The sequence below is a fragment of the Anabas testudineus genome, chromosome 9 (genome assembly GCF_900324465.2).
Source record: "Anabas testudineus chromosome 9, fAnaTes1.2, whole genome shotgun sequence".
Classification (NCBI taxonomy): Eukaryota; Metazoa; Chordata; class Actinopteri; order Anabantiformes; family Anabantidae; genus Anabas; species Anabas testudineus.
In genome coordinates, this window is record NC_046618.1 from 18,920,439 (window position 1) to 18,942,911 (window position 22,473).

The following is a 22,473-nucleotide window of genomic DNA, read 5'->3' on the forward strand; positions in this document are numbered from 1 at the left end:
CAACGGTAAGAAGAGGTGAATTTTTTCACAGTCGGATCTTGTTTTAGGTTTTAGGTTAATCTCCTTTGTTCCAAATGTCCAGGAACTCTTTGCATTATTATTATTGTTATTATTTTTTAGGTGTATTTCATCTACAGCACCATATCAATGATTCAGAGATGGAGAGAAGGAATATTTCATGTTAAGAATCATATATTTTATAAAATACAATGCCGATGCATAGATCTTACTTAGACTGTAGGCCTTGTTCATCCTTACTCGAAGTGGTGGAACAGAATAACTGCAGGTTGGAAGGTGACAGGAAATGAACTATGTACTCAGTCATGCTTAATCAACAATTATGTACTTCTCCAACTAAAAAATATATAATAACAGCCTTAAGGAGCAGTGACATTTTGGCTGAGTGGAAATCAATGGGCTGCAATTAGATGGTCAATGCTGAATGATCTGCACTGTAGCAACATCTAAGATTATTGATGCGTTTACTTGAAAGACAGCCTGTGTAGTTTTCATTGGAAATGAAGTTTTTCACTAAATTGCACCGTGTGCAATACAAATAAACAAATACGGAGCATTTGTGGTTGCAATAATTCTTGAATGCTTTGAAACTGTCCCTGCGGACATTGATTTGCAGAAGTGTTATCCTTGACTTTGATGGACACGCGTGCTACAGTCAACATCCACCAGTTGTCAGTGTGGACCAGTCTCTGCAGCGTGTAGGAACAAATCTCTACAGCATGATTATTGATACCTGTCAGGATCACCTAGATGTGGCTACAGAAGTGCACGTGGCCATTTCTGCACACACATTTACAGTAGATACACACAGTGCCATATGTGTTTCCGTGCATGTTAAAGTATTTGTACAAGTGTCCGGTTATCCTTGGATATCCTGTTGAGTATCTTTACTAATCATCACTATCTTCATGGAATTAAAACCATCATGGCGATAGCATTCCTTTATGAATCATCATTTCTGTGTTTGTCCTTGGAATTTCTTTCTTACTGAGGACTTATTCATTCATATACTGAGACCCCAGTTCATTTGTTTTCCAAATGAAAAACTGCAGGACCTTTAAGTCGGTGCTTTAGAGTTCTAGACACTGATAATGAAATGCATGCACACTCACATTTTTTCCTTTGTTTCTCTCTCTTCTAAAACTCCTGGATGTGTTACTTTAGTTGTTTACATTAACAAACTTTGTGAAATAAACGTGTGTGTGTGTGTGAATTCTTGAGGCATTGCATTATGACCATTGACAGAAGCAAATAACTCTGAGATAACTTAGACAGAATGTGAACAGTCAAAGTTAATGTTAACTGTGACACGACTTGCAATCTCCCTCAGACCAGTCACCGTCTACTATGGATGTATGGTAGATGTAGTACATTCATCCATTCCTGTACGCAATCATGTCCTTTTTCATTCATTCATTATCATTGAGAGTGACAAAATGGACTTCAAACTCGACTTAGGGGATAATCAAGGGCAGTAACTGCAGTAGGTAACACTGAAAATGAGGATTTGTGATTTTGAGGTGTATAGGGAAGTTGGTAGAACCTTTTTCCATTTATTGATCTGATAAAAACTGTTTGTGACACACACATACAAACTACAGTATAGTGTAGAGACATTCTTCATGCTTACTGAATGTCTTCCTCCATCTCCTCATTCACTTTAGTTTTCTGGTTTTGTCCTCACTCCCTGCTCATTCTTCACTTTCCTCCTTGCTTGTCCTCACCTGCTCATCTCTTCTTGTTATGCTCGTCCTTTCCTTTTCCCCATACTTCAACTTCCTGCGACTTCGCTGTCTGACTTTCCTTTTCTTTCCTTCCTCTTCGATGACCTATTCTCATCTAAAGAAACTAATCTTATCTTTATTTTCCACCTCCAATTCCCCCTTTCCTCTCCCTTCCTCTCCTCTCCTCTCCCCAGCTGCTAAGTTTCTATTGGTCCATTAAGTCAGTTGAGGCTGTGAGTCCTTTAGCCCCTTTATAAGCAGCTTTTACAAGTTAGCTGTCTGGCTGTGGACCACTGAAGGATAGAATTGAATGGCACCAAGGCCCAGTGGATTTATCCCTTCCTCATATTCATAGCCAGGAGATCCTGGCCCGACACACACAGAGGCTTTTCTTCACAGCTCTGTTTTACTTGAAAGAACTTCTACTGTTTGTTTATCCTCCTTTTGGCTACCATGTTTTGGTTGCTGTAGTGCAGGTAATAATGTTGGCTCGATTTTTTTGTATAATATACAGAGCAACCACCAAAGTGATGAGTTTATTTATCTGTCTTTGTACCACTTGTACATGGATTGTATATGTACATGATGACGGTCTACTGTACCAATTAGCAGGTGCACTATAGCAATCTTCTTATAACCCACCTCTATAGTCTTAATGACACTTAATAATGGCAATTAAATGGTGTGATAACATTCAAAGTAGGTGTTTGGGCCACAAGGATGTAGTAATTTTTCATTTGTACCTTAACCTTAAAGTAGAAAGGAAGCCATAATTACTTCAGGTGAACTCTAATTTTACAGCACAATAGCTAATTCTCTTTTATAAATCAATGGTTTTAGGTAGTTGTAGTCTGGTCCTGTGTGTGTGTGTGTGTGTGTGTGTGTGTGTGTGTGTGTGTGTGTGTGTGTGTGTGAGAGAGAGAGAGAGAGAGAGAGAGAGAGAGAACAGTGTGAATTTAGTATTTCCTGCACGCAGCTCCTCCATTTCCGTCTGTGCTGCTCGACTTCCTTTCTGAGAGGTATTTCCTTTCTTAGTCTGTGTTGCTCTCAGTGGTGTGATGACCATTTGAAATTGCTCTTCACACTTCCCTGCATCTGCTTCCACACACACACAGACCAAGTGCAATGACCCCTCTCACATGACACACATCCATGCACACAAACTCTGACATGAATCACAGTCACAAATTTTCACTTCCACAATTCCCAAAGTCCACTTCCCACCTTCTCATACTGCAGTTATTGGATGTTTCAGTAAGTCCATCTTCTCCTACTGCTCAAGGAGAGACTGGACATGCAGGGGATGGACAGAGTGGGGGTAAGAGATAAGGAAATTGGTCTGCGTAATAGAAAAAGGGAAATACTGAGAACAAGACTAACTGTAATGGAAAAGGACAGAAAGTTGAAAAGAGTATTTTATTTCAACTCTTGGGGAGACAGTTACTGGGGACTGCAGAGGCCACTAAAATCACAGTCGTTACAAAGAAGAACAGCCAAATACAATGTGTATACAATAAGTAATGATTGTGAACATAACATCCTGTCCTGAGCAATATATTGAGAAAGGTGTAAGCTGTAGATCAGACTTAGAGTAGAGGAAAGTCACGACAACACCAGAGCAACTCAAAGCTAAAATAAAACTTGGAACTTTGTTACTTGAAATTAGTTTAACTGATGTGGTGTCGCCGTTTGGTTTGAATGCTGAGTTTGTGCCACTGTTAACAACAGCACATGTAAATGTTAACATACAAATACATTTTAACAATACAGATTCTTTAAATAGCTTCTAATTGGGATGAAGTTAACATCTGTTTAATGTTTCACCTACAAACCCAAAATATGAACATAACATACCGGCTAACTGATGGGAGCAGATGATTTACAGTATTTGACATTATAGGCTCTGACGTCTCCTTGTCCTCCTCTGTCTCAGTGTCATGACAAAGACAGACGGTGCCAGAATGGGACAAAGTGAGAAGCCAAAGTCAAACAGATGGGATGAAAGCTAATATAGGAAGGCATGTAGGATGAAATTGAGAAAAAGATGAAGACGGATAAAAAGAGAAAGAGGGGAATATTGGATCCAAGCAAGTCGGGTGGAGTGGGGGGGTTATTGGCAGACGAGAGAGGTGGTAGTCGGGCCATATCTGGGGAAATGTGACTCCACTGACCCAATGCCAGGGACATCAGTCACCACGCCATGTGCTCATGTCTATGTGGGGGAGAATTGGACATTATTCTCCCGGGGAAGACAAAAATCTGTATGTTCATGGACAAGGATACAGTCGGAGAATACAGAATGACAAAACACAATTCAGCAGCAGCGTCCGGTGATTAAAGACGTCTTACAGTCAGTATCCTGATGTGCAGGTGTTTGGCCTCGACTTGTGACAAGATGCAAGTCAAACACAGACAATCTAGGAGGGACAAGAGAGAACAGAGGTCATAAAGTGACATTCACAGTTTTAGGTGAACAAAACGCTGGGAACACTCTGCAGTTCAATACAGTACATTAGTGTCATGGTCTCAAAAATGAGCCGAGCTGCAGCAACTCTCTGACAGTCTCAACAAATGTATCCATTACTGGTTTTCTTATAGCCAGTTTCTTACAGTGCTGTTGCACTGGGGTTGCATAATATTGTAAGGTGACGTGTTTACAAGCTGGTACTGTCCCCAGACACATTAATTGACATCCACCTACTGTACAGTATATATTTATACATAGTTTTGAGTTATACCAGAAGCACAGCATAGCTTTGAGGAGACTTACTCAACTGAAAGATGACACATAAAGTCTTGATGCATACCACCGTTGGTTCAAAGTGTAATTATTGTTGGTGTTATAATGTAATTGTAACTGTAATGAAATTAGGGAGTGTTCATCTAAATTACACACCACCAAAGTCATTCACATCTCCAGTAAGTCATTAGCAATAGGTGCTGCATACTTATTAAATCTTAGTGACAGAATGTGGGTTTAATTAAGTACAAACTAAAACTGGGACTTCTTATTAAATTACAAACCTTTAAAAAGTTCCTGAAGGAATTTCCACAGACATGTGGGGCAAAAAGAAAGGTCAGAATTAAACCTTAAAAAGTTGAACCAAGTTCAGCAGTATTCTCCACGACAGGGACAGTTACAGTTATATGGAAATCACTGTTTCCCTTAAAACATCTTTTTAAAAAAATCACTATTTACGTTTACAAGCGTAAGGAGACACTGTGCAGGATGAAGAGACAGACGGGGATAGAAGGGCAGAGCGAACAGGAGATAGAGACCACCAAAATAAACTCTATGCTTGTGATGAATGCTCTGCTCAGAAATAGAAACCTCATCCCTCTCTTTTCCTCTCTCACTCCGTTATCACTCCTCCTCTATGTCTTTCCTTTCTTCCATATCTTAAACCACCTCCTTCTATGTATCTCTCCCCATCTTGTTCTCTCTTTGTCCCTCTCTCTCTCAGCTCAGATAGCGTGCCATCTGTGTGATCAATGGAGTTTATTCTTTTCAGGAAATTCTCCTCTGATGGATTTTTCCTTGTTTCTGTTCTTTTTTTGAGGGAGGTGGAGATGGGGCAGTTTTCTCCTTTGATAAAAACAAGAAGCAAAAACAAACTGATATTTTGATGTTTTTCATCAAACACTTATTGTATTTTAACAGTTGACTGAAGTACTTTTTAGAGCTACACCTGAATTTCCCTTCGGTATTAATAAAGTTTAACTTATCTCATTTATTAATTTACTCTCTACTCAATCTTTGCTAACGGTCATCCTATGTAAGAACGCACTTCTGGTTCTAATGAAGAACTATTGAAACACAAATGTGTGTAAGCATGTGTAAGTAATTAAATATAAAAAACACAATATCAAGCAGCACTGATGCCATTTATCTCATGTTGGTATCTCCTGTTCTCTCTCGTACCCATCTGCTTTTGCTTCTCGCTGTCTTTCTTTTTCTTTCTTCTTGTCCTACACGCTCCACTGTCTTTTGATTATTGGCTTTATATGTGTGTGTTTGTGTGTGTATGTGTGTGTGTGTACTTGGAAATAAAGCAGGACAGGCATTTTTGGGGAGAAAGAAGGATCACAGATGGGCCTTGTCAAATCTCTGTACATCTGGCTTACTTCCTATCCAATTTTCCACACACACATGAAAACACGCCCATGTACAGTAAACAGTATATACTCAATATACTTCCTCAGTAACATAGATACTACTTACATACTGTGTACTTTATGCTTTTGCGTATGTCATTCAAACACAGACTTGCCTACCCATGCATGCACATCCATGAAACCACCACAGCACTCACAAATTCACACAGACACACTTGCACACAAACATACACACACACACACACACACACACACACACACAGAAGCATTGTGCAGCAGGACACAGCGGGTATGGACTCCTGTTGAGGTTGGTGGTTGCCAAAGTGATGATGCCAGGGAATTTGGACCATGCCAGGTTTAATGGTAGCCAATGGCATACCAGGGATTGAATGCCAGATTTCAAAGGGCCTATTGAGCTGAGATTGTCTAAACTCTTCTGTCTGAAAATTATATTTCTAATAATATGTCATCACGGAACACTCGTTATGTAATAAGTAAGCTAATGATGGTGTTGTCAACAGTGCATTCTTAAAACAACTGAATATTCTTCTGTTTAAAAATGATGTTAATGGACAAACAGAGAAAAAATATGTAGGCTGGGATAAGGGGAATACTTTTTCTCCTTTATATGAATGATTCTATTCAGGGGTCAAAGCTTCGCCTGAATGAGAAAGCTCTGTATGTGTGTCTTTCTCTATACGTGTGTGTGTGTGTGTCAGCTGTTCCAGGTCCCTGTCTGGGACTTGGACATATGCTTCATAAGACTCCTGTGGACACGAACACACACACACACACACACACCCCTACACAAACTCACGGAAGCCTTTGCACCTCAAGGACATAAGAAGAAAGGGAGAACAACTTTAACTCACCGAGGCCGACTCTTTGACTCATCTGTCAAGTAATAGTGGATGACTACAAACTAATTTGATCATGCTTAGTTTCAAACAGCCTTCTTTGCATGTGAAGGCCTCATGACTTTGTACATCTATGGAAGATGGGCTCCAAAACATGAAGTGCTAGCCTTCCGCGACCACCCCCCATGTTACAGCCATAACTGTGCATAATGGCAGCTTCTAATGCTCTGTTAAATTTGGCACTAAACTGTTTTAAATCTGTCTTCACGGGGTGAATTTTATTAAAATGGTGATGGCACTAAAGTAGCCGTATATTTCAATGTAGATATGTCTTTTTTTTTTTTCTCACTCTACATCTCCTCTCAGATAATTAACTGAGAGGTCTTATTGCGTGTCATAGCACCATGGCCAAGCACATGGCACTCAAGACAACTGTGAGTTTTAAACACAGAAACTTCTTTTCGGTTTCTTCCCTTGTCGGCACACGTCTCAACTTTGGCTCCAAAGTGTTATTGACACTGTACAGTACACGGTGTCGGTGCAGGAGGACGTATCCATCCACTCAGAAAGTTTGCTTGGATTCTTCAGGGACATATCTGACTGGAGAGAAGTTGGTGTCATTTGTAATGAAGTGTGTGAAGTGTGACATCAGAATGCCAGTATCTACAAGCTGTCACCGTACAATACAGTATGTGCACATTTCTACCCAGAATTTACCCCCTTTGTTTTCCCCTTTGTCTCACTTTAGTTTTCTTCTTCCCTTCCCCTTCCTTTTCCCTCTGCCTGCCTGTCTCACTCTAAACTTATCCCCACGTGCCCACGCACCATAACCAAACCAGCCTGCTTATTCATGTTGCACCGAGGTATCACTTTATTTCTCTGCTATTATTTTTTTGTGAAGTCGGCTCGGTATGACTTGCCCCAGACAGCGTTATGCTGTCCCACCCTCATTATATTTTCACACTTCGCTACCCTACGACACAAAGATACACACGCACACACACATTTCCACACAAACCCTGCTGCTGTATATGCAAGGCTTCTTTGTGCCAGCACCAGTTTCAGTGGAAATCCTCCCGTCTTATTTTGTATAGAAAAAGATGAACCATGTTTACACTTTTTCTCTGTGGCTTTTTTTTTTACTGTGGTAGCCATTCAATGTATTCGTGTTCTGTAAGTGCTTTGCTATTTAGTTTGTGTAGGACTAGAAGACAACATAAAGTTCAACACACTGCACTGCACATGTCATGCCTTCATTTGCTCTATTGCTAAATACGGTAAATGTGGTTAGGATACTGGATGGATAATGAAGGGAATCTAAACACTGCTGTGATCCAGTTAAAATGTAAAATTCCTGATTGAAGCATAGAAGAATTTCAAATGCGAAATAACGAAAACTCTTAATTGTGGCTTTTTGCAGCATCCCACTACTCAAAAGTAACTCTAAAGTTTCAGGCTTTCAGGGTGCACACATTTGAACAATAACTCCGTACACAACTCCAAAACAATCTAAAGAACTAAGGTCTTCTTGGACCTTTCCCACATAAACTTATGTTGGCATTTAGCTGATGTCAAAATGTTTCCAGTAGGAGATTGGTTTGATGTTTCAATCCCATGCACAATACACAGTAATGCTGACAAGCCAAACAGCGGATGAATAACAAATACTGAGTGATGGAGAATAAAGTATAAGGATCACAACTCCTTCCCATGGTAGCACATTGGTTTATAGTGATTGTAACCCTTTGTCCTCTTTGAAAATAACACACTGCACCAAAACCCCAGTAATCCCAGACTCCAAACTCCCCATCTTTGTGAAATGACTGGTAAATACACCACGAAATGAACCTGAATGTAAATATATGGTAATGAAATGCCAAAGAGCAAAATGCCATTTTTGATATATGCTAGTGTAATGCTTTTTGAATGGAGATTTAAAAAAAAAGGGATACATTAATGTAGAGCCCTGTGTGAAGCTGAGTCTATCACTCTTGTATACACCAGTGAGAGCTAATGTGTTTTGTGCTCATTTCTCTTTGTAGAGGAACTGTTAAGAAAAATCGTGCACAGTGGTGTATGTAGTGTCACCGGGTTGTGATACGTGTGAATTTATGTGAAAAAGCTGATAAATCTGTGCACGTGTGATAACAAAACGGATTTCACAAGTCAGGGAGTCACAGTTTTTGTCGACTTGATCTGTATTTAGGTTACAAAGGACACTGAGCAGTGAGTTTTAGTTAGTTATTAGTTATCTGCTTTACAAGCAAATGTTTTATAATGGAGTTAATTTTTTTCTTGTTGTTTTCTCTTTCTCCTCCTTCTCTGCTTCCTTGTCTTTGGCTTTTTATCATCAGTGTCTGACAAGCAATCAAGAGCAGCAGGAGGTGGCCCAGGAGGAGGAATAGACTCCTCCCAACCCCATTTCTCCACCTCCCTCCCCACCTACCTCCCCGTCCAATGCCAGCTAAGTGGTGCTGACTCCGCCTTCTTCTTGCGGGAAGCCAATCAGGAGGTGATGCGAAATGGCAGCCTGTCGTCGCGGACTGAACCTTTCTTTCTTCACCAGCTGGAACCAGGTGTGGCTGCCCCCCAATCACTGCCGAGCGTCAATTGCAGCTACGGAAATCTGAGCGTTGAACAGCAAATCCCAGTGGAGCTGCTTCAAGGTCCACCACCTCATCTGCTGCTGACGACCAACCAAGTGACTCTGAACTGGAAGGTCAAAGGCCAAGTGGTGGTGCCCAGGGTAGGGTCACTGAGACCCTGGATACAGGTACTCACAGTTTAATGTTTAATTTACTATAAATGTTCTGGTGCCGTTAAATAATATTAAGGGTTTTTTAGTTTGGGGCATATTTAAGTAAAGAATTAGTTCTGTTTTAAAGTATATACTCAGTGAAAATGCAAAAATCAGCACTGAAAGGAAAAAAAAAGAAAATTATGGTGGGTTTTTTTTGCATTTCTATTTCAACTATTAATTTTCATAGTATCCAAGTTAATAGATTCAACTTTCTATTACAATATAAGAACATTTGCAGGTTCAATTGTCTGTTAATTTATCCACTTTTGATATTATACTTTATGTTTTCATTTCGTCTTCAGGTACTGTTTTACCTGGTAGGGCGGCGCTGGGACGAGCCTGACCCGCCTCCTCCATCACTCCTCCCATGTGTCCGAGCTTTGGCTGTCCGTGACACCAATGAAGCGGCACCCTCAGCAGGCTGCCGACTTATGGGGCCATCTGGCATCTGTGTTGTCCGTCTGGAGATTCCCCCAGCTTGGTTTACACCACCGCAAGTGAGAAAAAGACCTCCTGAAGTGACTCTACCATCAGTGGATGTGTATTACTCAATTATACCAGTGGAAGGTGCCGGTCAGGATTGTCCCTCGATTGTTAATGAACCATGGAGAGGTCAGAGTGCAAACATCGGGCCTCTTGGAGGCCTGGGCCTTGGGGGACAGTGGAGCCCTCTAGTGGATGGGGGTCTTCAGGACATGCTGAAAGCTGGTACAGTGGAAATGACGATGGGTTCAGTTTCTGCCAAAGGAGAAAGATTGGGTCTGGATGAAAATGTGGAGGTTCTGGTGCCACCCAGCCCAGTTCGTCTCGGCAAGACGGTGTCATTTGGCATTTACATGAAGACAGATTCAAACACAGAGCAGTTTATATTGAGGTGAGGACACAAATGATTTCATAGAAGTAACGTTTTATTCTGTATTCTCCTTTCTTATTGACTCATTTCTTTACTTGCTTATTCCTTTTTTTTATCATTCGCCATTTCCTTTCCTCCTCATTTATTCTTGTTCATCTCTCAGCGCAGCTGCCTCCTGAGGTTGTTGGTTGTCACCTTTGTATACTCAGCCTCTTTCAGGAGCCAGCAATGCAAATAACAACTTCATGAATATTCATGCCTGATCCAAGGAGAGAAATAAACAGAAAATGAGAAGCGGAAGATTGAGAGACAGTTCCTCTCGGGCCTCCAAGGTGACTAAGAGGGACTAAAGGTTGGGGAGACATGGAAATCATAGGAAAGGCATAAAATTAGAGTACATCAGAGTTTTTCAGAACCAAGGGTGGTACCCAAAATGGTTCTCAGGTGTGTTTTAAGAGATAACCTACAAGGTTTCCCACATAAGCAGTGATACGTTTCCACAGGCTCATATCCCAGGAAACAAAATTCTTTTTGGTTCACTGGCTGAAAATGAGTTTACAACCCCTGATGTAAGACTAAGCATGCATATCTGCATCCCATCCCAGCCTCATCATTTCACTGACTTCAGGGATTTCAGGCTGACAAATGACAGATGTATAAATTTATCATTCTATCCAAAGCACATGCCAGCATGCCACACTGGCTGGATATAGCGTTACTTTAACAACATGACTGAGAATATCATAGAAAGGATTAATAGTTTTTGATCGGATACTTTTTTTATCAGTATTTCTCACATTCCTGAAACTCACTGAACATGGTAATTGGCGGCTACGTATTTCATATCTGCAGTATTTTTCAAAAGATGCTGAGAAAAATCAATGTTATTAACTGGATTAGAGTTGTGCATTGTTTTGTACATGTGCACGTTGATCCGTCAGGTCATCTGAGGATACTGAAGGAGCAGAACGAGTGGCTAGACTGCACTGCACCTCCTCCTACAATCTGATGACACACGCACAAAAGTAACACACAGAAATAAATACTCTGCCGACATTGTGCGGACTCCATTTCTCTGTGCCGCGCTTAAACACGCACAAACACCTCTTCACAGTATAGTACGTGCACACACACACCGTCCTGTGTGTGCATAATGCACAAACAGACATTGACATGATGAGGTGGCCTCTTTCGTTCACATTACAGACAATTTGTCTTTTTCGTGCAACTCCCCTGCTGTGTGTGAAGATTTCCTTCTCTTACTGAATATCAGCAGCTCCTGCTTCATTTAGAAGAATGCCCAATTCTCTGTGTGTGTGTGTGTGTGTGTCCATCCTACCTGCAGATCTTGCCCTCTGCCCAAGCATACCGCCTCAGTGGATAATCTTCTGTGTTAGGAGCAACGTTAGACATGTAATAAGCCTTAAGTGGATCTCATTCCTGTATGTGCGTGTGTGTGTGTGACACATAATAAGCCTTAAGTGTGCTCCATCACACTGAGGTGATGTGATTATGGTAAACTTCGGAGGAGATGGAGGGGCACAGAGGGAAGTGGAAGAGACAGACAGAGATGGAAAGGAAAAGAGAAAAAGAGGAATTAAAAAATACATGCACAAAGGGGAAGCAAATGTGTCCTTCCTGTGCATCTCCTCATTTTAGAGCTCGTCTAAAAGCAGAAGATGCAGGGACGAGGAAATCGTGGCAGCACGCATTTGCCAAATTGGATTGGGCGTTGTTGCTGTATCACCTGTCACTGGGCTTGTTGTATCACATAACCATACATGATTCTGTCACTTTGTGATGAGACTACACGACCGCAGACAACTGAAACTGTAGGTTGTGGGTTTCCGCGACATCCAGTACTGATTACATTACACCGCCCTGTCTCTAATTCAGTTACATTTTCAGTCACTGCCTCTACTTTCATTTTAAATGTTAATATTTTATTCTTTCCAGCCACATCTAAGCCAAAGCTCGTCACATTTGCACCAGGATATGTCTCAGCTAAACTTGAATTAACTTTACACTTACTGTTTAATTTGCTGTTAAATTAAATAGTGCCCTTTTCTGTTAGGTTATCACTGCAGTGCTTTGTTGACTTATTTCCTGTCACGGACCAAGAAATAATAAAAAAGAAAGAAAGAAAGAAAGAAAGAAAGAAAGAAAGAAAATATATAGAATATGAGATAATTAAAACACTACTAATATTTCAAATATGCTATACTGTATATCATTAGCTGAACTGGCTTCTTACTACATTAAACAACCTTCAATCCACCCAGGAACAGATTTTTCAAATAGGCACATTTCAGCTTACATTATTATTAAATTTAAGCTCATTAGAAAGCTGCTGACATTTGTCACCCACCCCCACCAGAAGTTAATTTAAATTAATTTTCCATCTAATATCATGCTCCCCAATGCACAGTAACTACAGTTTCCTGCTTCAAGACCTATTATAGACTCATTATGGACCTGGTGCCAGTGTCACCAAATGGGACTGAATGAAAATGATAGACATTTGGCTGAAGAAAGACAACAGACATGTGAGACATGTGCTAGAGGAGTCTGTAATTGGTTTTTAATGCTGGTACTCAACTTAGATATTCAGTCAAAGAACCCCGAATGTAATGGACCAAAGTCTTTGTGCTTTAGCCAAGATACACTTTGAAAGGAAAAATGGAGAACATCAAATGGAGAAGCCTTTTCTTAATTAAGGAACAGCAGAGAAAGAAGTTAAGTGAGTTTCGTGCTTATTCTGTCATTCTGATCACACCAGACATTTTGACTTTTACCTTGTGTTTTTGTTAGTATGTGAAAATAGTGCATTAGATGTTTCCAACGTACTGATTAATCATACAAGGACTGTCAAATCAACCTTTGCATACCTTTCAAAATAAGTGCTGTTGACATAAGGTACTTCATAGGTCAATAGTCAGTAGAGATCTTCTTGTAAGATGTCCAATGCTGATGTAAGCAGCTTCATGACAGTGCACTACTGCTGTAGGATTTTGTCAATTTGAAGCATTCTCCCAATATCCACTACTGGGAGTCTGTTAGAGTAGCTACGACTTTGCCAAGCAGTCCATATGATAAATTAATCTGTTCAATCTCTCCCAGTAACTGTGCGTGCCTGCCTTTCATTCCTCTACATGCCATTGTGGCTTTGTAATGCTCCAGAGTGCAACTGTTACACACCCAAAACTTTTTTTTTGGTTTCAGCCAAAAATATTTTATACATTGTTAAAATCAGCTTTGAATGTGTGTTTTGCTGCAAATTGTAGTATATTTCTGTAGTGAGAATGTTGACAGATCGAAGGTCAAAGTGATTAGTATCTCGCTCATTAAAAAGTTGTCATCTTGAACTGTGTACTGTCGTTGTTTGGTTAGTTAATTAGCGCGATGATTATTGATGAGGGTATAAATGCTGTGTATTTCTAAAGGCCTGTGAGATACAGTGTAGACAAATACTGATAGAAATAGTGATTATTAAAGTCAGTCAACTTTTTCCTTGCTTGTGTTTTTACCCATTTTTTCTGTTCCAGTCATTTATTTTTGGTTTGTGAATTTGTATGCCAACTGAATTTATTGTCCCATTAGTTCTTTCTGTGTGTGTTTGCCTGTGTGTGTGTGTATGTGTGTGTGTGTGTGTGTGTGTGTGTGTGTGTGTGTGTGTGTGTGTGTGTGTGTGTGTGTCTGTGTGTGTAGGGATTAGTGGGCTTTTCCTAGGATCAGAGGGGAAATGTACTTCTAAGGACCAGCTTGTCCTCTCTGGTGATTACACTGCGCACACACACTCTGCCCTCTGTGTTTTTCCACACACACATGCCGAATGCCTAGGATGCCTTTATTCTACAAAGCTCCACCATCGATTTCACCTCAAATGCCCTTTACCAGCAAGGAGGCAGAATCAATTGTTTCTCCAACTGCGTGTGTTTGTGAGTGACTGTATATGTGGCCTTAAGTAAACACGTGGCTGATGATTGTTGGAGTAACTGCGTTGGTGACGCACATATGAGTGCATCTGCTCTGGCACACGCCCTTTTATGTTTTATGTTACGGGTTTGTCTGTGTGTCTTACATGTTTGTGGGTGTGTATGCAGTATTTGTTACTTTCTGTTGAGTCAGAGTGTATGTGTTCACGTTTGATGGTGTGATTCTGATTGTCTGTGTTTGCCTCTCTGCTCCGTTCTCTGCTTCTTCATTTGTGTTTGTGTGTCAGCGTGCTTTTGTCTTTGCTGCTCTTTGTTGTGAACCCCACCACACCAAATGACAAATGCATTTCATGCTGTCTTGAAATGGCACAAAAGATAAAATGAGAATTAGATGGATTTCTTTCAGCTGGATTGTGTTAAAAATCCCAGACACTATCAACAAATTGGAAAGCATTGCCTTCACAAATTGACTGGTATTGACTGAGTTGTTTTTGTTGTTTGGTTTCATTTAATTAATTCATTTTAGTCGCACTGACTTCTTTCATCTTGAAATGAAAAAGTTTTATCCTACAGTTTTTTTTTTATTAGTTTTTGAATCTTCTGTAAGCTTTTAGTCATACATGTTGCTAAAAGAATTTAGCATGTGCATTGATTAATTGAACTCACTTGGTTGTCACGTGTGTTTGTGTACTAGTAAAGTAAAGAACATCCAAAAATCTATTTTATTTGTTTGTAGAAAAGTGGAGTTTCTATGATTCAAATAACCCTCTATAAAAACCACTAAGAAGTCGTTTTACATACATTGCAAGTCTGATACTGTACCCCCCATATTAGTGTGAAGTGAAAGCAAAACTGGGTAAACGTACATGATGCTTAGTATTTATTCAATTTTAATGTGTTGGTGAACTACAGTAAAAGTCTCATTGCTGCAGAATTAAATATTATCTATATAATGTTTGCTTAAATCCAAGTACGTGTCTCCTAGACTTTTCTGTGCAGCATCTCTCTGTGTCATTGGCATTCTTTATGTCTGGACTTTATGCAAAGATAATTTTGTGCATCCTCTATTTCAGTAACAGAAACTGCACTCTAAACATACTAGTCATTAAAGTAGACTCAATGCAGCATGTACTTACGCTCACATATAAGTCTCTGGTACCAAACGCTGCACACATCTGTGCACATAATATAAAGTCAAAGATAAAATATGCCTTTATTATTTAACTAACTCAGACACATGCCTTTGGACATACATACAGTATTAAAGCAATCATTCACACAAATGTAGATTAGACCCATAGACCCATTAGTCTTAGTATGTCTCCAATATTAGCTGACATACACACATTATGTGGTAGACGTGAAATTGCTTTGCTTCAATATTCAGTGGTCTTGTACCTAATGCCAGGAGCTAGTCTCTAAAATTCCTGCTGAGTCTGGGGTGTCACACTAGAGCCTACAGTCAATAGCATGGTGGTTGAAAGGTTCATCTCTACTTGTTCTACAAGATTACAGACCAGTCACCCTCACCTCACACATCATGAAAATTCTTAAGAGACTGGTACTGACCCCATTAAGGCCTCAGGTTGAAATATCTTGAGACCTACTACAGTTTGCCTATTGCTCCAGAGAGCTCTCTCACACCTGGACAGAACAAGCAGCACTGTGAGGATCATGATTTTTGACTTCTCCTGTGCCTTTAATACAATCCATCCTGTCCCTGCTGAGAGAGAAGCTTCTGAAGATGCAGGTTGGCTCCTCCCCAGCCTCCTGGATTACTGACTGCCTGACAGACAGACCACAGTTAGCACGACTGCGAGGTTGTGAGTCTGAGCAGGTAATTAGCAGCACAGGAGCACCACAGGGGACTGTCCTCTCACCTTTTCTCTTCACCTCGTACACCTCTGACTTTCAGTACAACACAGAGTCCTGTCATCTGCAAAAGTCCTCAGATGACTCCGCAGTCAACAAACTGTTAAACATTATAGAGAGCAGCTCACATCCTCTCCACAGCCTGCTGGTCAAACAGCGGAGCAGCTTCAGTCAGGGTCTTCTCCAGCTCTGTGTGATAAGGAAAGGTACAGGAAGTCATTCCTGCCAACAGCCATCACCCTGTACAACGACTATATTCAGACAGTGGAGAGTTCTGCTCCAACCTAGCCAAACCAGCAAGTGACATATTCATTAATTCATTATATTGTATTATATGCATTTCCGTATTCCTTGGTATCATCTCAACATACAACTCTACAGAATGCTTAATAGTTACCTGTTTTGTTCTGTAGATTTAACTATGTGCAACTTAAGGTGCAGCTTGTTTCCTGTCTAGTTCTGTTAGATGTTTATTTTTTTCTGTCATTCCTATTATCTTCTGTGGTTGTGTGTATGTTTCTCTGTGTAATGGCTACTGCAACACCATGATTTCCCTTCTGGGACAAATAAAGTATATAAGTAAAGGAGTTTAGTTGCATAAGAACGCAATTTTTCCATTGAGCTCTTTGAGTATCACAGCTTCTCTACTCGGGATGCTTCACATATGGGGGCACATGTGATAGGGCTGTAATTTATAGCTGTATAGTTTCAGCTTGTCTGACAATTTTTACCGTACACATGATGCAGAAAAGCTAAATTGTCTTTGAAGTGGCAGCTACATAAGGTACAAGGCAAAACACACAATTATCTACCGGATAATTGCATACACATGAAAGCTATTGCATGATTTATTTCCTCTTGTAGACTAAATAAAAATGATTTGCCTTTGCCTCGCTGTATGTTTACTTACTAAACGCTGAAGTATGTGACTGTTTTTAAAATTGTTTTTGAAAGACTTAACTTTCTTAAGCTTAACTTTCACCAGGAAGAACAGCTCCCTAATAATTCAGTTTTAGTTTCAAGGACCTTTGAGATTATTGTTATTTATAACACTCTAGTATGACACATCTGCCTCTAACTGTCAACTCTGCTCTATGGGACATTATCACTTCTCCACTGTTTGGTATCCCCTTAAGAAGACAGCAAAGCCAGTCACTATCAAAATATGGTAAATTGGTTAACACAAACACAAACCAAACACAGGCAGCCTGTATTACAGCAGTTCTCTCCCTTCCCATCCTTTCCCTGTCACCACCTCCTCTTCTTCCTTCTTCTCTTATTTTGCTCTCGCTCCCTCTTTCCATCTCAAATCGGTCATGAATATTCATGAGGCTGTTATTTGCATTGCTGGCTGCTGAAAGAGGCTGAGTACACAAAGGTGACAGCCATCAACCTCGGGATAGTGCTGGTGTTTGTGTGTTGTGGGGCTGCGCATGTGTGAGAGCAAGAAAAATAGAGGTAGTCGCAGAAGAGATGAAAATGAGGAAAGTGTAAGGAACAGACTCAGACACAGGGAGGGGGGCTGTGTGTATTTTGGCTGTGTCACTTGCAAAATGATTGGCATTATCTCTGAAATTATAATTAATATGTCTGAGCACAAGTATGTTTGAACCGAATTTGAAACATTTTTGCTTCTCAAGCTTATTGATATGACACTGATCCGTTTTGCACATGCACAGCTGTGTATGCACACTAATTTTCCTTTAACTGTCTCTTCACACAGACCCCCCCCCCCCCCCCCCCCCCCCACATCTCTCCCTCTTTTTCGACTCCCAGTGCTCTTCTGTCTCTTATTCTCTTTGCGTGCCTCTGTTGCTCTTTGAGTCTGGGTCTGCCAGTGCTAGTTTGAGGATGCTTGATATGCAAATGCCTGGCCGCTTATTGTGTTGTGTTTATTGTTCGTGCCACTCCTTGTTGCAGGATTGAAGATTCCCTTTTAGAAACAGGTCTATACGGCTCCTGCATTCCTCTGTGTAGGGGAAGCACCAGTAGCTTGTAAAAGCACTTTTTAACCCAAGTGGTGTATGTGTGAACATTTACCTCTAAGTTACCCCAAGAGTTATAAAAAGGAGTTTGGAGATACATTTGTTTTTATTTTACCAACCTGCAGGGAAAACTGTTGATATTTTACTAACAGAGAGAAACTCCCTCCTGCAGCTTCCCACCCAGGGACTCTAATAACAGTTTTTATTTTCTTGGCCTGGGACCCAGGCTCGTGAAAGCATATTGTCTGTTTTATTATTCTGGGACCCACTTGAAATAAGCTACAGATGTTCCTATTGTAGAAGTTCCCGTTTTTGCTGCACGCTGGCTGAACTGCAGCTGCACTTTGGCTTCATCTCCATCAAAGGGATTAATTCCGAAGTTACTAGACATTGTGTTGTGGGTTTTTTTTTCTTTTTGTTCTGACAAAACATTCATTTTGCTCCTGGAAATAATTATGGAGGTAAATGCAGGATAGTTGAGGGATAAATATGGTTAAGGACTCTTGGGTTCAGTTTTAAAAAGTAGTTGTGGGGGTATTTTAGAAGCAAGGTGTCAAAGCTGGTTCACTTCAACTACAAAATAAGTTTTAAATACTTTTCCTTATTCCCTCTTCTTTTCCCTCCTGTAAGTAGAAAGGATGAAGGGAGGAAAGATAAACAACCTGGTAAACATGGATTTGGTGATTTGTAGGTTCAATGAATGCAAGCTGACATCAAAGTAAAACAGTATTTCTAGATTTAGTACACTATAGCCATTAAATCAAATATTCTTGCCACACTAGATCCACACTCATGCCCTGCTGCACAGATATTATACAAAACCCTAAAAGACTCAGAGTACTGCAGGAAACCACTTATCCTGTTAAGGGTCACCTGGGTGGTCGAGCTGATCCTAGCTGCCATTGTGCTAAAGGCAGCGTACACTCTGAACAGGTCGCCTGTCTGTCTCAGGATGGACATGCTGTACATAGAGTTTTTCCACTGCATGGTAGCATCTCAACTCTACTCTACGCCACTCACTTTTGGCAACAGATGCATCATTTTCCACTGCAGATATAGTTGGCTATAGTTGGCACAAAGACAAAAGACTAGTAGAGTTTGGGAAATACAATACGAATTCAGACAATAGTGGTTGCGAAAGCAGTGATAGGGACAGTTCACTTTGACCAATCAGTAGTCTGTAGTAGTACGAGTTTGCTTGGGACCACAGAGATGATACAAAAATGATATGAGGTACCAGGTGCTATTCACAACTCTGATGGAAAAACCATCAAAACCCGGGTGTCAAGCTGAGGCGGTAAGATGAGGTGGATGAATGCTAAGAGAGATAAACATGCTCGCATCTAGAGGCACTTTAGAGTCACTAGATCTGCTAGCTGCCCTAAACATTTGATATTTAATTTATTTTACTAAATTGTTTTATTAGCCTTAATGTGCTGTTGGCTTATATGCCTAAGAAGTCATTGTGAAACTGTATTATCACCTCTTTTAACTATAAAAATAATTCCCTACAATATATTTTTCAGTTTGGTCCCAAAGTTTATTCTTTAGGATGAATATGGTCTGAGAAGTCCTGTATTGTTGCAGAGTGATACAAGTCTTTAGAAATGTTCTGCTATAAGTAGCTTGTTTATCCCCTCAGAACATTGTACATATTTTTCTTTCTGGACCATTTCCTTACAATGATGCACTTTTGGCTTCAGTTTATCCAGACTTGCAATTCTCTATATTGCTTCCTCCTTTAGTACATCCCATTCACTCTGCACTGCGGGGAGCCCCACACAACAGCCCACAGCCAGTGAGCAGTCCTGTTTTGAGTCACTGTGTGCATGTGTGTACATGTCTTTGTACTATTGTGTGGATTAATTTTAGTTTGATACCACTGTCACATTTTGGCATTGAAAGGACATTGAAGTGGCTTCAAATGACTAACGATTGCTAAGACTTGGTTTTAGGATTAAGGTTGGCAAAAGGTTTAGGTAAGGGTTGGGGTAATGGTTGGGGTTAGATATAATGTTAGGGTAAGTAGATAAGCAATGCATTTTGTTGAAGGAGTGTCTTCACAGCCATATTTTAAGTAAATTGTGTCTTCAATACCAGAAAGGGCAGTGGCTACAACCTTGTCAACAGTCTTATACTATTTAAAGAGTTGTTTCTGAGACCTCCACTGCATGTACTTGGAAAAAGAAAAAGGCCGGTTTTGACCATTTTCATGTAACAGAATAACCCTATTTATGCTTGATCAAGTGTGACTGTATCCTTCTCCACTTTCAGTCACAATTCAGCTATTGAATGGCTGTTGCATTTACCCACTGAGCCAGTGAATACCATCAGAACTGTACAGAACTTTTTTTTTGCTTGTTCAGTTACCATGACAGTAAGAAGCTATGTGTTGTTGCAAAAAGTGCAGCTCCAACACAGTAAACAGTCAGCCAGTAGAAACGTTTTAGAATAATGGGCAGCGTATCCAGGAAAGAAAGGCATAAATTAATGTTAAAAGCAATCAGTACAGAAAATTACTTAAAATCTGTCGACTCGTGTATGATTGGTCCTAAGCTGTGCAATCTCTGAAGATGCTCCTTAGGAAATAAGAACTTATTGTTCATTCTAGGCACATCACATGCCCATCGATTAGAAACAGTTTGCTGGACGTTTAAACACAAATCATAAATCCTTCATGGAGTCCTTCAGGGAGTCCACCAGAATCTCACAACAGCAGCCATCATTGGGTCTTTAATATTATTTTCCTCTTCTTTCTTTGCAGTGCTCTGTGTTTCAAGACCTTATTACGCTTGCATGCTCTGTCACAGGGCACTGTTGCTCTGACCCTTGTAATCTAGGTTGTAATGTTGTGATCTGGGAAATTCAAGCTTACTGTACTGTTGTGTGCATTCTCAAGTGGTACTGGATGAGAGCGTCACCTAAGAACCTAAAACTTTAATGATTAAGTTGTTTATTAATGAAGGGATTGAAGAAACCTTGAAGTCCTTTTAGATTTCAGAGTATGTAAGGTTGTGAACGCCTCAGTTGGGGAAATGCTATCAGACTATCATGTGTCTTATTTACGATGGCTGCAAAGTATCCAGCAAACTTTGTTTGTCCTGTTAGAGATTTTACACATGTTCGGAAGACGCCTTTCTTCTAATTTGATAGTGAGCTTTGTGTTACTGTGATGTTTTCATCGCAGTACACTCATTACCATAATCATGAAAAGATATTTTTAGAAACCTTTTGTATTTACAGCAAAATCAGCTGCTGGCTTGTTAAAAAAAATAAAACAAAAAAAAAAAATTATCACTTATGCAGTCTAATTGATCTTGGCCATGAGGGTCAGTTAATTGTTGAACTTGAACTAAAATCTCATTTAGAACAGATGCTTTTCATTGCTGGGGTATGGTATGAATACATTGCCGCCTTGATGATTGACCACAGTGCTTCATGTTTGCTCGTTTATCAGTGCTAATTTGCCTGGCTAATCTCCCCATTAAGCTCAGTTAGAACATTAGCCTAGCAAATTAGCACTGATGAATGGGCTATTATTCATAGCAAATTCTCCACTTCTACTCGCCTGTCTAATTTTTCTCCTTCTTCCTCGCGCTCCGTAACTCATTGTTTTCATTTTTACCTTTTCACTAACACTGCTCTATTTGTTTGCTCGATTCTTTTGTAGGTTTTACAATAACCTGTGTAGCACTGAAGAAAGTGTTTTAAATATGGTTAAGTCTCAGGATTAATATTGTATATGATGGGGCATTTTAACCATTGCTATTGGTTTAGACCACGAGTAAGACTTAGATTTAACATTGCAAGTGGAGGTTTAACGCTGCTGTTTTTTTTTTTTTTTTTTTTTTGTGTGTAGCTTGTTGAAAAAAACAAAAGCATCATGGATGCCTCGACTCTGAGGTCTATTTTCTGCCGTCTTTTCTTCTCTGTAAACCCCCTCTTTTCTAATCTTTGCAGGATTTAAGGAAAAACAATGTTCCAGCTTACTGTAGACACATTTAAACACAACCTTATTTCTCTCATATTGTGAGTCTTTTACCAAAATGTGTGGTATGATAAATTTCTACTTAATTGTGAGGTAAAATTGGAGAAACACAGGGAAAAGTATGTTAGTATGCTACAATTTCATTGTATTCTGTACAATAAATGACAATAAAGGCTTCTGATTCTGATTCTGGGTGTGGACAAAACTCGGGGAGTGGGAACAGGTAAGCCATGAAGACAAGTGAAAGTGCAAAAAAATTTTTCTTTCTATACACCGTCTGTTACTGACGGTTGGTCTTCCCTTATCCCTTTGTCTTATTACCTCG

At 40.1% G+C, this 22,473-nt stretch overlaps 1 protein-coding gene across 1 annotated transcript in view; it reads left to right on the forward strand.

Annotated features, from left to right (window-relative positions):
- si:dkey-215k6.1 (transmembrane protein 132B) overlaps positions 1 to 22,473 on the forward strand; it is a 191,381-nt gene that overhangs the window by 57,836 nt on the left and 111,072 nt on the right. Inside the window, exons 2-3 of the mRNA XM_026342342.1 lie at positions 9,070 to 9,488; positions 9,818 to 10,389. Coding sequence (XP_026198127.1) covers positions 9,070 to 9,488; positions 9,818 to 10,389 — 991 coding nt within the window. The remainder of the gene's footprint in view (positions 1 to 9,069; positions 9,489 to 9,817; positions 10,390 to 22,473) is intronic.